Source organism: Oncorhynchus tshawytscha, linkage group LG02 (assembly GCF_018296145.1).
Source record: "Oncorhynchus tshawytscha isolate Ot180627B linkage group LG02, Otsh_v2.0, whole genome shotgun sequence".
Lineage (NCBI taxonomy): Eukaryota > Metazoa > Chordata > Actinopteri > Salmoniformes > Salmonidae > Oncorhynchus > Oncorhynchus tshawytscha.
Window position 1 is genome coordinate 34,227,057 of NC_056430.1, and position 14,702 is coordinate 34,241,758.

At 42.7% G+C, this 14,702-nt stretch overlaps 1 protein-coding gene across 5 annotated transcripts in view; it reads right to left on the minus strand.

Moving 5' to 3' along the window:
- LOC112262844 (collagen, type VII, alpha 1) overlaps window positions 1-14,702 on the minus strand; it is a 102,526-nt gene that overhangs the window by 10,375 nt on the left and 77,449 nt on the right. For all 5 annotated transcript variants that reach the window (XM_042297204.1, XM_042297203.1, XM_042297200.1 and 2 more), the window contains 23 exons: window positions 13,522-13,557; window positions 13,385-13,429; window positions 13,165-13,197; window positions 12,415-12,477; window positions 12,168-12,203; window positions 11,943-12,023; window positions 11,741-11,809; window positions 10,465-10,500; window positions 6,877-6,936; window positions 6,670-6,714; window positions 6,540-6,575; window positions 6,409-6,444; window positions 6,263-6,322; window positions 5,953-6,078; window positions 5,776-5,847; window positions 5,318-5,353; window positions 5,170-5,229; window positions 5,002-5,046; window positions 1,134-1,169; window positions 957-992; window positions 712-768; window positions 401-472; window positions 209-280 (listed from right to left, as the gene is read on the minus strand). In XM_042297204.1, coding sequence (XP_042153138.1) covers window positions 209-280; window positions 401-472; window positions 712-768; window positions 957-992; window positions 1,134-1,169; window positions 5,002-5,046; window positions 5,170-5,229; window positions 5,318-5,353; window positions 5,776-5,847; window positions 5,953-6,078; window positions 6,263-6,322; window positions 6,409-6,444; window positions 6,540-6,575; window positions 6,670-6,714; window positions 6,877-6,936; window positions 10,465-10,500; window positions 11,741-11,809; window positions 11,943-12,023; window positions 12,168-12,203; window positions 12,415-12,477; window positions 13,165-13,197; window positions 13,385-13,429; window positions 13,522-13,557 — 1,248 coding nt within the window. The remainder of the gene's footprint in view (window positions 1-208; window positions 281-400; window positions 473-711; window positions 769-956; window positions 993-1,133; window positions 1,170-5,001; window positions 5,047-5,169; window positions 5,230-5,317; window positions 5,354-5,775; window positions 5,848-5,952; window positions 6,079-6,262; window positions 6,323-6,408; window positions 6,445-6,539; window positions 6,576-6,669; window positions 6,715-6,876; window positions 6,937-10,464; window positions 10,501-11,740; window positions 11,810-11,942; window positions 12,024-12,167; window positions 12,204-12,414; window positions 12,478-13,164; window positions 13,198-13,384; window positions 13,430-13,521; window positions 13,558-14,702) is intronic.

Genomic DNA, 14,702 nt, shown 5'->3' on the forward strand with positions numbered 1-14,702 from the left:
TACACGGCTCATTTTCACAGGGTACACTGTTGTGTGATGATATATTCTCATACGATGGGTGGGAAAACTGTGTGCAAAGTAATCCATAATACACAGAGGACTTTATGACATTGATGAATATTGATTGACTATTGATGCTATTGGTTCTGACATAGATGACACAGCAGTTTTGATGAAAGCATTGACACAGATCAGGTCATGAAGTCACCTTCTGTCCTCCTGGACCTCTGGCTCCCTGGAACCCTGTAGAGCCCCTGTCTCCTGGCTCACCCCTCAGACCCTGTGGAGACACACATATGCACGCACACACACAGTTATACACCTGTTATTAATAGCCTGCTCCCAGATCTGTTTATGCTCTTGAAAACTCCAATGGTGTCATTGTCAAGGCCAACCTCACCTGCTCCCCAGCTGGGCCGTCATTGCCTTTCAAGCCTTTCTCCCCCTGCACCCCTTTGGGCCCTCGGTCACCCTGATAAAGAAGAGAACAACAGTTGTAAATGACCATTCTGCACACGCACACACACAGACGCACAGACACACACACAAAGACGCACAGACACATACACAGACGCATACACACACACACAGACGCACAGAGAGATTAGTAGTGTCATAGTCAATACTTGGTGCTCTGCTGTATTTTTGTGATCAATTGTTTATTAGATTAGTCAATAATAAGTGTTGTGGGGTATATCGAGTTTCATTCACCGTCTCTCCTTTATTTCCTTTCTCTCCTGTAGGTCCTCCCACCAGGAGAGTATCACCCTGAAAGGGGACAACATCACTGTTAGGCAGAGCAGTATATGTCGTTTTTTGTAATTATTTTCACAGCTTTTTGATTTTAATGTTTTTTTTCTCATTGTCTCTCCTTAGCTCTTTTTCTGCGCTTCTCCACATTATTCTACCACGCACGCGCACAAACAATATTACACATCACACATTCAAATTCATACCTTTTCTCCTTTGCCACCTTGCAGCCCCAATTCACCCTGAAATATATTGAGAGTAGGACTCACTAGTCAGGCATGTCAATTTGATTCACTATTTTACATGAGCAGAATGCTCAGTGGACAGAGAGATAGAGAGAGAGAGCATGAGGCAAAATACAATAATCTAATAATAATATTCACCTTATCTCCCCTGCCTCCTTTGCCACCTGGAGAGCCCTGGTGAACACACACAGACACACGCGAGCGCAACACACACACACCACACACACAGAGGAATACATTTATCAAGTACAGAACACACAAACCACACACACAGAGGAATACATTTATCAAGTACAGAACACACACACCACACACAGAGGAATAACTTTATCAAGTACAGAACACACACAGAAATCCCAACATTTGTACTCCAACATGCACATCCTCACCAGCAATCATCACCATTATGGTTGTAATCATCCAGAACTGCAATAAACAGCGCTCTATATCCACACTGACTAGCACTCTCCTGTATGAGGAAGGACTGTACTTTAATAGAAGAGTTGCTGTCTGTTTCTCACCTGAGTTTTAAATGGCACTCTACAATATCCAACCCCCTTTCTAGAGGTTACCAGGCAACTAATGTGAGAGAGGCTGAGTATGTTCTAGATGAGAGCTAGAACATACTCAGCATCTGCCTTTTAGCAGATGCTTTTATACAAAGTGACTTACAATCATAAATGTATACATTTTTTCGTATGGGTGGTCCCGGGAATCGAACCCTCTACGCTGGCGTTAGCGCCTTGCTCTACCAACTGATCTACAAAGGACCAGGTTTAGTTGTCTCAGCCTAGAACAAAAGCCTTACTCTCAGTAGAACTAATGTACCGGAAGTGAAGAGGGTCAGAGCCTGGCTGGCAGCTTTTAAAAGAGCTATGTAGTACAAGGTCAATATCATTAAATGAAAGTGGAGGATAAAACATATCGTAAGGACAGATGAACTGCATTACTAGTGATATGTTCAGAGAAACAGGATACACCTATGTTCTATGTTTGGAGCGGTAATTGGCATGACGATAATGGATTGCATTGATTCCTACAATCAAGATATACTAGGGATGGAGAGTGAAACGATTGAACTGTATACGCATGATGCTGACGATGATGTTGACGTCTTTTGCTTTCATTAGTTTTTCTTTCGTTTGAGTTATTTGTGCACTGCTTAAGCCACATCGTTTTTACAGTTCTTTTGAGCTCTATCTATGTCCACTTCAGCCTTCGCACATTCTTTCTCTCATTTTCACTCTCTCTATTAAGTCGGATCAATATCGAGGAATGGGCCAATGACCTCTAATAATAAACAAACACAAACAAATAAACACCATGTAGGCGGTAGAATCAAAATTGGTCAGGATGAATTGCCAATTGTGACCCGATTAAGGAAACTAGGTGTATGTCGTAAGTCACGACTTCACAGGAGAGCCGTTTGAAAGTAAAAATATTTCTTTATCAAAATCCATTTTTTGCCAGAAATGCCTTCTCGAACATGTGCACGTTCCTGTGCCTTAATAACAAACTTGTATGTCATCTGTAAATATGAATACAATTGTTCAATTACGAGCCTTGTTGGTTAAGCCACAGAAAAAGTGGGCAAACCTTCCCACTAGCCATAATTGGCTGAGAAAATGAGCGGGCTGGACATACCGAGAGAGGAGTTCGGATTGGTCTGCCATATAGAAGGCTTCTGTCTATTTGAGCCGGCCAGTCTGTGTTGGTGATCCTGTCGAACACAGCTTTTTTTTTTAAAAATGTATCGTGTAGTGGAGCTACATAGCTAAGTGTTGCTTTCCACTCTCTGGAGGATCAAGTTTTGAAATCAGTGGAATTAGAGTATGATAGCTAAGGAGATGGAGAAAACACCTGTATCCGGATTACATCTTCAAACTAAGAGCAAATGTGGCATGGCATCCATGACAGGGAGCCGCATCCATCATGCATGATTATGTATACAGGTAAGATAATCTAGAGTTAGCTAGCTACATTTTCATATATTACACATTTCTAATTTTGACAGAAAGTGGTTTCATTTCAAGTGTACTGTTAGCTAGCTAACATTAGCTGGTTGGCTCCCTAGCTGACGTTATTATTCATATCCCAGAGCTGTTTGCTTTGCTAGTTAAAGCCTAATGTTAGCTAGCGACATTGAACCTGGTTGGTTAGCTCCCAGGATATTCATTGTATTCATTTACACATTGTTTCCCTAGCTAGGTTCATTGTTTACCTAGCTAGCTAAATGTCTTAACCTCTTGAGCTTATGGCTGAATACTGCCCCCTTTGGAGGAAGTGCGTGCCCATAGTAAACTGAAAATATTTTTTTCCAAAATTGCTAATATATGCATATAATAATAATTATTGAATAGAAAACACTCTAAAGTTTCTAAAACCGTTTAAATTATGTCTGTATGTAAAGCAGAACTCTCAGGGCAGCCTTTCTCCCAAACTCTCTCTTGTCAAGAGAAAAGTTGGGTCAACTTTGACGTCATCGCCCCCACCCTTCCCAGGCAGCTACCGATCTGGGAACAGTATGTATTTGTTCAGCGCGATGTCTGCTTTCAATTGGCACGTTCATTGTTTGAATTTCGCGCTCCCTCATCCTTTGGCGGGCGAAAATGCCCGGGTCACTCTCACATACATGCACTCTATTGCGCGCGGCCGATTTGGAGAACGTTCTTTTTCCAATAGACACCAGTTGAAGCCGGTTCGTTTGTTCGCGATTATCATTGTTTTACATGATAAAAACATAATTTTGCTCGATTCTGCACTTAGTTTGACCAGTTAAGTCGACATATAATATGTAATTTTGAAGTTTTGATGCGCAAGAGTGCCGGACCAGAAGGAGCAGAAGTTATTTTGGGTGCATTTCAGCTGAAGCTGTTAGCATATGCTAATACAAAGACGCACAACTTGAAACCAAACAATGTATTGGGTAAGTATGACTCCTTCTACGTCTTCTGATCGAAGAACATCAAAGGTAAGGGAATATTTATGTGGTTATTTTGGGTTTCTGTGGACTCCAAACGTAGAGGAGACACTGCTAATATCTGAGCGCCGACTCATAGCATAGACTAGTGAACGAATTCTGTAACGTTAAAAATAAATGTAACACAGCGGTTGTATTAAGAAGAAGTGTATCTTTGTAACTATATGTAGAACATGTATATTTAGTCATGTTTATTGCTTGTTATCTGACGTTATCTGTCGGAGCTATCATAATTTCTCCGGACATTTTGAGTAGCATTTTTTGAAATGTCGTCATTGTAAACAGAGATTTATGGATATTAATGGCATATTATTGAAAAAAAAAAATGTACTGTGTAACATGTAATATTACTGTCATCTGATGAAGATTTTCAAAAGGTTAGTGAATTATTTATTTTTTAATCCTACTTTTAAATTTTATATTTTCTGGGACAAAATGGCCGCCGCTTGCCTTTTGTTTCGGTGGTGGTCTAATATAAATGTGTGCTATGTTTTCGCCGTAAAACATTTTAGAAATCTGACTTGCTGGGTAGATGAACAAGGTGTTTATCTTTCATTTGAGCTATTGGACTTGTGTAGGTGTGGAGGTTAAATATGTCTAAGAATATTTTTTCGCATTTTGCGTTATGCTAATGAGCTTGAGCCGTAGTCACGATCCCGGATCCGGGATGGGTAGCATAAAGTGTACATCACACATTGAATATGGCCGGTGTCAGTAAACATCTGCAAAGAAGCGTAATGAAATTGTTGCCAGCAGATCTGGTTAGGCTGTTTTCATGTTATCCATAGGTAAACAAATCATCGGCCAGAGCGCCAAGTGCTCTGATCGCTCTGAGGGCGAAACAAGATGGGTGGGGCTAAAGCTTAAGATGCTGAATGTGTGTAGACAAAGAAGAGCTCTTCACTAGATAACAACACATTCAAAGGCCAATTTCTCAAAAGTGAGTTTACAAGCTGATCAACTTTCATAGCAGAATTACTTTCCCAGTAAAAAGACAGCGATGTTAACAGTAGGTAAGAGATTTACCGCTAGTCCTCTCTCCCCGTTCTGACCACCTCGACCCTCCTCCCCCTGCAAACATAAGACATATAGATCTGTAAATCCCCCAACACACACACAAATCTTCAATTCAACATGTAACTGTCAAAATTATATACAATTGAAATTCAAACTCAAATGGTGATGTGATTTTACCCTGGGTCCTGGGTCTCCTCTCTCGCCTCTCAATCCAGGTACTCCCGCTCCAATCGCTCCCTAAAGAGGGGGATTTATGAGCATCAACATGATATTTGATAATATATTATACAGTATAGAAGACGTGTTTATCTCGTTGTTAACTCACCTTATCCCCTTTGCCTCCAGCAGTGCCCGGTGAACCCTGGTAAGGAAAAAAACGGTATGCTGATCATGAACACTTACATCACAAAAACGCAAACACACATAGTCTTTCCCACTGGGCAAAGACGTCAGTTCAATGTCTAGCTTTGATTTACATTTGGTTGAGTTGTCAACTAACGTGAATTCAACAAAACATTTCACTATGTCATTGGATTTAGTTTAAAAGTTGGGTGAAAAAATATGAAATGCTGTTACATGACTTTTTGCAAATCCAATTAGTTTCCCACATTGTTTCAAAGTCATCGCATTGATTTCTTCGGTGGAAATGACGTGGAAACAATGAAGATTTAACCAGTTTCTGCCTAGTGGGTTCTCTCTCTCTCTCCCTCTCTCTCTCTCTCTCTCTCTCTCTCACACACACACTCAATTAAGTCATCATGATGCAATCCAAAGTCCACTCACAGCTAAGCCAGGGGGTCCGGGTGGCCCAGGAGCTCCAGGAGTCCCTGTCTGACCAGTAAAGCCTTGGATACCCTGGAGGTGAGATATCATAAACATTCCTCACAGGGCAGGCCTAAAAAGAACACACCAGTCACCCATGTAATAACTATAGTATAGTGGCGATATAGGCCCTCTCACCCTGGGTCCTAGAGGTCCTGGGGGTCCTGGAGTTCCATTCTCTCCTCTCAGGCCGGCCAGACCAGGGGTCCCTGCTACGCCCTGGGCTCCTGGAGGGCCTGCTGGGCCCGGGAGACCTGTGTCCCCCTAAAACACAAACATACAGGGGTTCACATTCACTGTGGCAATGGTGTAGTTATGGAGATGTTTAGCTCAGGGAAGATGAGATTGAGAAGTCTGCATATGTTAATATGAACATAGCTACATCATTTATGTGATTTACATGTTTATGAGAACATTTAGATGTAATTGTCACGTTCAAGATACTAACATTTAACCCTTGAGGTCCCAGCTGACCAGGAGGCCCTGCCAGTCCGATGCCTCTCTCTCCCTGCAACACATTTCCGGTCAGTACTGTCACATGGTTAGCAGCCAGGGAAACACAGACACAGGGAATCATCTGGTGATGTGTATTACCCTGTCTCCTTTAGGCCCTGCTGGTCCTCTGCCCCCCTGAGAGAGAGACAGTGGATGGAGAAGTTATTAAGAGGGACATCTGTTAGATATGTGAAATATTTGATGTTACAAAATGTCAAAAGGTGCCTCACATCTTCTCCAGGCTCCCCATTTTCACCAGCAGCTCCCTATTTCAACGAGACAGACACACACATAATAACTTCCCTGATCACTGTGTCTGTGAATGTTGAGTAACATTGTGTGTTAAGTGACTTTACTCACCCGGTCCCCTTTGATGCCTGCAGGACCCTTGTCTCCCCTCTCACCCTAAAGGACAACCATTTTCGAAAAGTTGCATTTTAAAAATGTATAATTAAGCCATCACTAAACATGTTCTTGTTATAATAATCTGTATAGTATAATGTGTGTAGTAAATGCCTGAATAATAGCTGAAATATGTTGATAATTGGTTCAACCAATGAGACTCACCCGTAGCCCTGGCAGCCCGCTCTCTCCCACTGTCCCAGGTAAGGTCACACCAGGAGGTCCCTGAACCAATTTCAACCAATACACTTCAAATACATTAAACTCTGTTCCATCCTATTCTATTGCACCTAGTTCCTCACCTTAGTATTGCCATTCTGCTTTATTCTCTTATTATTAAAGGGTTAACGCAAGATTTTGGCAATTAAGCCCCATGTTCCAGTAGACTTCACATCATTGCGCTAACATTAGTTAGCAATGGCTTGCGAAACTACCTTCAACTTCCTTCAAATTGCATGCAGGGACATAAAAATAGTATCCATGAGTTCATCTGACTCTGGCATTATGGCACTATTCCTTTAAAGCAGGAGTGGGTACACTTTTTGGTTTGAGTGCCACACCGGGATTTCGAAATTCAAAGGATGGCCACACAGATTTCAAATCAAATTCTATTTGTCACATGCGCCGAATACAATAGGTGTAGACCTTACAGTGAAATGCTTACAAGCCCTTAACCAACAATGCAGTTTTAAGAAATAAATAAGTGTTAAGAAAGTATTTACTAAATAAACTGAAGTAAACAATAAATAAAATAAATAAATAATTAAAAGAGCAGCAATAAAATAACAGTAACAAGGATATATATATACAGGGTGTACCGGTACAGAGTCAATATGCAGAGACATGGGGGTGGCAGGGTAGCCTAGTGGTTAGAGCCTGTGACTAGTAATCGGAAGGTTGCGAGTTTAAACCCCCGAGCTGACAAGGTACAATTCTGTCGTTCTGCCCCTGAACAGGCAGAACGACAATGTTCAATGTTCCTAGGCCGTCATTGAAAATAAGAATTTGTTCTTAACTGACTTGCCTGGTTAAATAAAGGTAAAATAAAAAATTAAATAGGTTAGTCGAGGTAATATGTACAAGTAGGTAGAGGTAAAGTGACTATGCACAGATAATAAACAGAGAGTAGCAGCAGCTTAAAAATGGGGTGGTCAATGCAAATAGTCTGGGTAGTCATTTGGTTACCTGTTCAGGAGTCTAGTCTAGTAGTCTAGTAGTACCTTGCGGTCGGAGGCCGAGCAATTTCCGTACCAGTGATGCAACCAGTCACTTCTCAATGTTGCAGCTGTAGAACCTTTTGAGGATCTGAGGACCCATGCCAAATCTTTTTAGTTTCCTGAGGGGGAATAGGCTTTGTCATGCCCTCTTCACGACTGTCTTGGTGTGTTAGGACCATTCTAGTTTGTTGTTGATGTGGACACCAAGGAACTTGAAGCTCTCAACCTGCTTCACTACAGCCCCTTCGATGAGAATGAGGGCGTGCTCGGTCCTCCTTTTCCTGTAGTCCACAATAATCTCCTTAGTCTTGGTTACGTTGAGGGATAGGTTGTTATTCTGGAACCACCCGGCCAGGTCTCTGACCTTCTCCCTATAGGCTGTCTCGTCGTTGTCTGTGATCAGGCCTACCACTGTTGTGTCGTCAACAAACCTAATGTTGGTGTTGGAGTCATGCTTGGCCATGCCGTCATGGGTGAACAGGGAGTACAGGAGGGGACTGAGCACGCACCCCTGAGGGGCTCCAGTATTGAGGATCAGCATGGCAGATGTGTTGCTACCTACCCTCACCACCTGGGGGCAGCCCATCAGGAAGTCCAAGATCAAGTTGCAGAGGGAGGTGTTTAGTCCCAGGATCCTTAGCTTAGTGATGCGCTTTGATGGTACTATGGTGTTGAACGCTGAGCTGTAGTCAATGAATAGCATTCTCACGTAGGTGTTCCTTTTGTCTAGGTGGGAAAGGGCAGTGTGGAGCGCAATAGAGATTGCATCATCTGTGGATCTGTTTGGGCGGTATGCAAATTGGAATGGGTCTCGGGTTTCTGGGATAATGGTGCTGATGTGAGCCATTATACCAGCCTTTCAAAGCACTTCACGGCTACGGACGTATCTGTAGTCATTTAGGCAAGTTGCCTTCGTGTTCTTGGGCACAGAGACTATGGTGGTCTGCTTGAAACATGTTGACATTACAGACTCAATCAGGGACATGTCGAAAATGTCAGTGAAGACACCTGCCAGTTGGTCAGCACATGCCCGGAGCCCACGTCCTGGTAATCCGTCTGGCTCCACAGCCTTGTGAATGTTGACCTGTTTAAAGATCTTACTCACGTCGGCTACGGAGAGCGTGATCACACAGATGATGCTCTCATGCATGCCTCAGTGTTGCTTGCCTCGAAGTGAGCATAGAAGTGATTTAGCTCGTCTGGTATGCTAATGCCACTGGGCAGCTCGCGGCTGTGCCTCCCTTTGTAGTCGGTAATAGTTTGCAAGCCCTGCCACATAGAGTCCCGTTAGAGTCCCGCACCTTGAAAGCGGCAGCTCTACCCTTTAGCTCAGTGCGAATGTTGCCTGTAAACCATGGCTTCTGGTTGGGGTATGTACGTACAGTCACTGTGGGGACGACGTCCTCGATGCACTTTACTGATAAAGCCAGTGACTGATGTGGTGTACTCCTGAACGCCATCGGAGGAATCCCGGAACATGTTCCAGTCTATGATAGCAAAACAGGCCTGTGGTTCAGCATCTGCTTCACCTGACCACTTTTTTTATAGACCGAGTTACTGGTGGTTCCTGCTTTAATTTTTGCTTGTAAGCAGGGATCAGGCAGATAGAATTGGCTAGATGTACCAAATGGAGGGTGAGGGAGAGCTTTGTACGCATCTCTGTGTATGGAGTACAGGTGATCTAGAATTGTTTTCCCTCTGGTTGCACATTTAACATGTTGATTGAAATTAGGTAGAACTAATTTAAGTTTCCCTGCATTAAAGTCTCCGGGCACTAGGAGCACCGCCTCTGGGTGAGCGGTTTCCTATTTTCTTATTTCCTTATACAGGTGACTGAGTGCGGTCTTAGTGCCAGCATCCGTCTGTGGTGGTAAATAAGCTGCCACGAAAAGTATAGCTGAAGGCAAATAGTGTGGTCTGCATTTTATCACAAGATACTCTACTTCAGACGAGCAAAATCTAGAGACTTCCTTAGATTTCGTGCACCCAACTGTTGTTTACAAATGTGCACAGACCACTCCCCCTCGTCTTACCGGAGTGTGCTGTTCTATCTTGCTGGTGCAGCGTATATCCCGCTAGCTGAATATCCATGTCATCATTCAGCCATGATTCCATGAAACATAAGATTTGAATGTTTTTGATGTCCCGTTGGTAGGATATTTGTGATCGTACCTCGTCTAATTTATTGTCCAATGATTGCAGGTTGGTGAGTAATATTGACGGTAACGGCAGCTTTCCCACTCTCCTTCTGCGAATTCTCACGAGGCATCCCGCTCTGTGTCCTCTGTACCTGCGTCTCTTCCTCTTGCAAATAACTGGGATGTTGGCCTTGTCGGGGGTTCTTCCAGCGCCATTTTCTCAGAAATGTTTACAATACATCTGTTTGTTGGCCTATGATGCAGTTTAATTCAGTATTGTGATTCACTGATTCCGAGTTGTATCTATTGTGTCTCCATACACCAGTTAGACATGGTCAGGTTAGTCACGATGACTGGATGTTACCACGACTGGAAGAGTAAACATGACAATCACTCACCTGTGCTCCTTTCATACCAGGGGGTCCTGCTACAGCCTGTGATGGGGATATGTAGGGAGAACATGACGTGAAGCTCACATATCTGGATTAGGTTGTTTGCAAATGCACTGAAGATGGACAGCAATAGTAAACGATTGAGGAAACTCCTACCCACTTTGTTATGCAAAGTATCACTTTTTTATTGTGCTACTGCTTTGGCCTTTTGACCTTCATTAGAGCATCAGACCATGAATGGGAGTTTTAATTTGGTTTTCACACAAACTAGAGAAAGAGTTTAACAAATGTGCCGTCTATAAGTACAGTACATCTCGTCCCTTCAAAAGCTCTTATTTCTCAAGAACCGTAGTACATCCTGCTAAAGCTTCCGGGGGAATGATGTGAATGTTTTGTGTGTGTGTATATACTGTATGTGTGTGTGTGTGTGTGTCTATATGTGTGCATCCGTGCTCATATGCTTGAGCATTGGCGTGTCCTTGTTTGTGTATTTGTACATGTGCCTCTGCCCTCCTATTCATGCCAATGATTTCCTCGTCTTTGAAATGGAGAGACGTTGGATAAAGAGGATGTGAGTCATGGCCATTTACAGTAAATACAAGAGGGAATCATGTGCAGATAGAGCTTTTGATTAAAGCACTCAAAGAGTCCAAAACATGTTCTAGAATATTGGACTGTTGGCTTTCATAGTTTTCGATATCGCATAGCAGCTCAAGCTATTTCTCCAACTGTCACCACAATCAAATGAATAGGCGCTGAGTACATGGAGCCACGTTGGTTGGGAATTTAGGGGAGGTGCTAGGTCAGGTGCTAGTCTCACAATGGGCCGCCGGACTATCTAGGCTCTGCGGCTGTGGACTCCGAAAGTCCGAAAGCTGCAATCTGTAACTTTTTGGGCGATCAGACCAAATTGACATAGAAATATGTGTTATAGATTTGTCACTCTCATTGAAAGCAAGTCTAAGAAGCGGTAGATCTGTTCCATGTGCTCTATGTCTATTCTTCCCATTCTTCAGTTTAGTTTCTTTAGCGCCTTTTACTTTCAGCTTCAAACAACGGAAAATATAATATTTTGGGTTATGGACAATATATTTCACAGCCGTTTAGATGGTACAATGATTCTCTACACTATACTTGTATGTTTGGCCACATAAACTGACAATACGTGAATTTTAGCAACCGGGAAGTGGCGGAGCAATTTCTGCATTGTGAGGTTGAATTGAGTACAGCTCAATTCAACCTCACGTCACTTCCCTGATCCCCTCTCACCCCGCTGACTCACCTTTCCTGGGGGGCCACTGTCCCCCTGCTCCCCCTTCAACCCTGCGGACCCCATTGGTCCAGCGATACCCTGTAATAAAGATCCAACACAGCAGACTAAAAAAACTTTTCAAAGAAAAATCCACACTAAACCTGATGCCATCCTAACACATCCTAGACACACAGTAGGATGTAGCGAGACAAGTACCATACACAGTACACACCTGTTTCCCTGGCAACCCTGGTGTTCCCTCTTTTCCAGGTATCCCGTCTCTTCCTGGGACCCCTGGCTTGCCCCCCTCCCCCTGTGGAGAGACACACTTAATGTCACCACCAGAACTGATGTTTGTGTGAATGGCTTGCTGTGTGTTAACCATGGCGATGATAGAGGTGTGTGTTTGTTGGCTCTACAGTACAGTATGTGAGTCCCACGGAGCTGCTGTACTCACTGTCTGCCCTGGTAGACCCGGAGGCCCAGATGGACCCTGGGAAGAGACGGTATCATTACAATACATTAAACAACATTAAACACACATTATTGTGTCAATTGCATTTTTAATTACAGTAAGCTTAAAGGTAAAGGTGTGAGCATACGAGGAATCCCCAGTCCAATGGGAATGTACTACAACACCAGTTTAGCCAGTAAAACTATACAGTATGAGAGTTGGTTTATAGATGATTGATGCTGTGCCCTACCACAGCTCCAGGAGGCCCTGCAGGTCCACGCACTCCCATGTTGCCTTCGGGACCAGGAAGTCCCTGTGGAACAGGAGGGTCAATTCAAATAGATTATTATGAAGCTCTGTGACTTTCACTGTGAAAAGTGGGTGAGTAGTTCTAAAAACACAGAGGCAATAAACATCTTATAGGAAAACATATAAGGCCAGTTTCTCAGACACAGATTAAGCCTAGTCCTGGACTAAAAAGCTCTCTCAATGGACAATCTATATTGATAACACTTTCTAGACTTGGACTAGCCTAAATCTCTGCCTGTGCCACGGATCCCTCGGAACTGTCATTATGCACACCTGGTCCCTATTCCCTGGTGAGTAATTGTATAAGTGTGCCCTTGGTTCACCATTGTCATGTCGATTATTGTTCTGATGTCCGTTGGTCGTGTGAGTACCTGTGCTATGTTGTTTTGGCTTTCGTACCACGTGTATTGTGCAGATGATTACGGGTCTCGTCCCGTGTGATAATCATTGTGCGCTTGTGTTATTTATTCGAGGTACTCCTCGCTCTTTTGTTTGGGTTTCAACCTTGTGTTTTGTATAGTGTTTGTTTGGTCTTCGTCCCCTTGCCTTTACACGGCACGCTGTGATTTGGGTAAATAAAAACCCCTATTAGACATTCCTGCGCCTGTCTCCCGACCATTTATGCCATCATGACAGCCTGGGAAACTGGCCCATAATATACAACACAATATTTATCATATAAAGTTCTCACCTGAACGCCAACCCCAGGCACTCCTTGATTACCCTGTCAGAGATCAATACACATTCTCAGAACAACAAATACAACACTTAAATGGATCATTCCAGTGCTGTAATACTAAGCTACTGTAGGCCAAAAAATATCAACACTACTAAATGCATCAGCAATACTCCCACAGAGCTAGAACTAAGAATGAATGATACTGTAGGTCTATGACGGAAGAAGTTCTCACCTTTACCCCTGACGGACCTGGAGGTCCATTGGTACCGATCGGACCCTACAATTACAAAAGAGATAGCATCAGTATAAGTGTAGCTCTGTGTGTGTGTGTGCACACGCGCATGTCGGATATTAAAATATCATACTTACAGTTGGCCCTCTAATTCCAGGTTCTCCAGGGTTTCCCTGCAAACAAGAGATAAGAGCATGCTGGATTAACATGCCCAAGACATAACACACACAGAGAACACATGCATGATACGACACACAAACACATACACAGCAAATTCTCCAGTGATAAATCAACACTGAAAGTGTTAAATTAACACACGGCTTAGTGTAAAGCCTTAAAGTGCCTTGCCTTTCTGGTGAATTGTAGAGTTATCACTCATGACTGCATTTGTTAGTGACAGAGACATGGTTGTTGCAGAATTATTATTTTGTCCTGTTGCCTTCACCAAGTGAGATCCTAAGCAAATATGTCATCATTAAAATTAAATTACTCAACAGAATACAAGTGCTCAATAAGGCCTTATTTTGAGGGCTTTGTTTACCCTAATATAGTGGCCTGAATCCCATGGTTTTCAGGCATGCAAGTCACATTATGCTGGCTTGCAAAGTGAAGTGTAATTCCTATTGGAATCCAGCCAGAGTGGGGATATCCAACAATTTGAATTTGTATTCACCCTGCCCTAACCTGCATTCAGAAAGAATGCCTGTTGGGAAGTCTAACCTATTGGATTACCTAAACCATCTAAACTGGAACAACCATTTCAGTAACGGGTGCAATAAATCCAAGTAACAGATTGGATTACTTTAGATTTGTTTATATTTCAGTAGCATAAGATTAATTAATTGATGCAAAAACATAGATATTGAAACAAACCATTTTAAAAAGCAACCTGCAATAGAGCATGCTAGGAAATATGATAATGATGGGTGTGGTTTATTTTATACCAATGAGTGTTAATTTAACAATTGAGTCAACACTAGAAATGTTACACTGAATAATGAACACTAGGTAACACTGGCCAATTTGCTGTGCATACACACAGCATACTGTACATACTTACATACATGTAGGCTTTGTACAGACATACTTGCCTAGTTAAATAAAGGTTAAAAAATAAAAATAAAAGACATACATTTCATACGTGAACATCAAAGAAAAAGTGTTCACACACAAACAAATACACAACTGCATACACACACAATACACAAAGACACACGCATGGTATACAATGTACAAACAGTGCTTTGGGAGGACTGTGAAGCAGACAACAGAGCATGTGAAGCCACAAGCATAGAAAGCTAGCACACAATGCACAGAG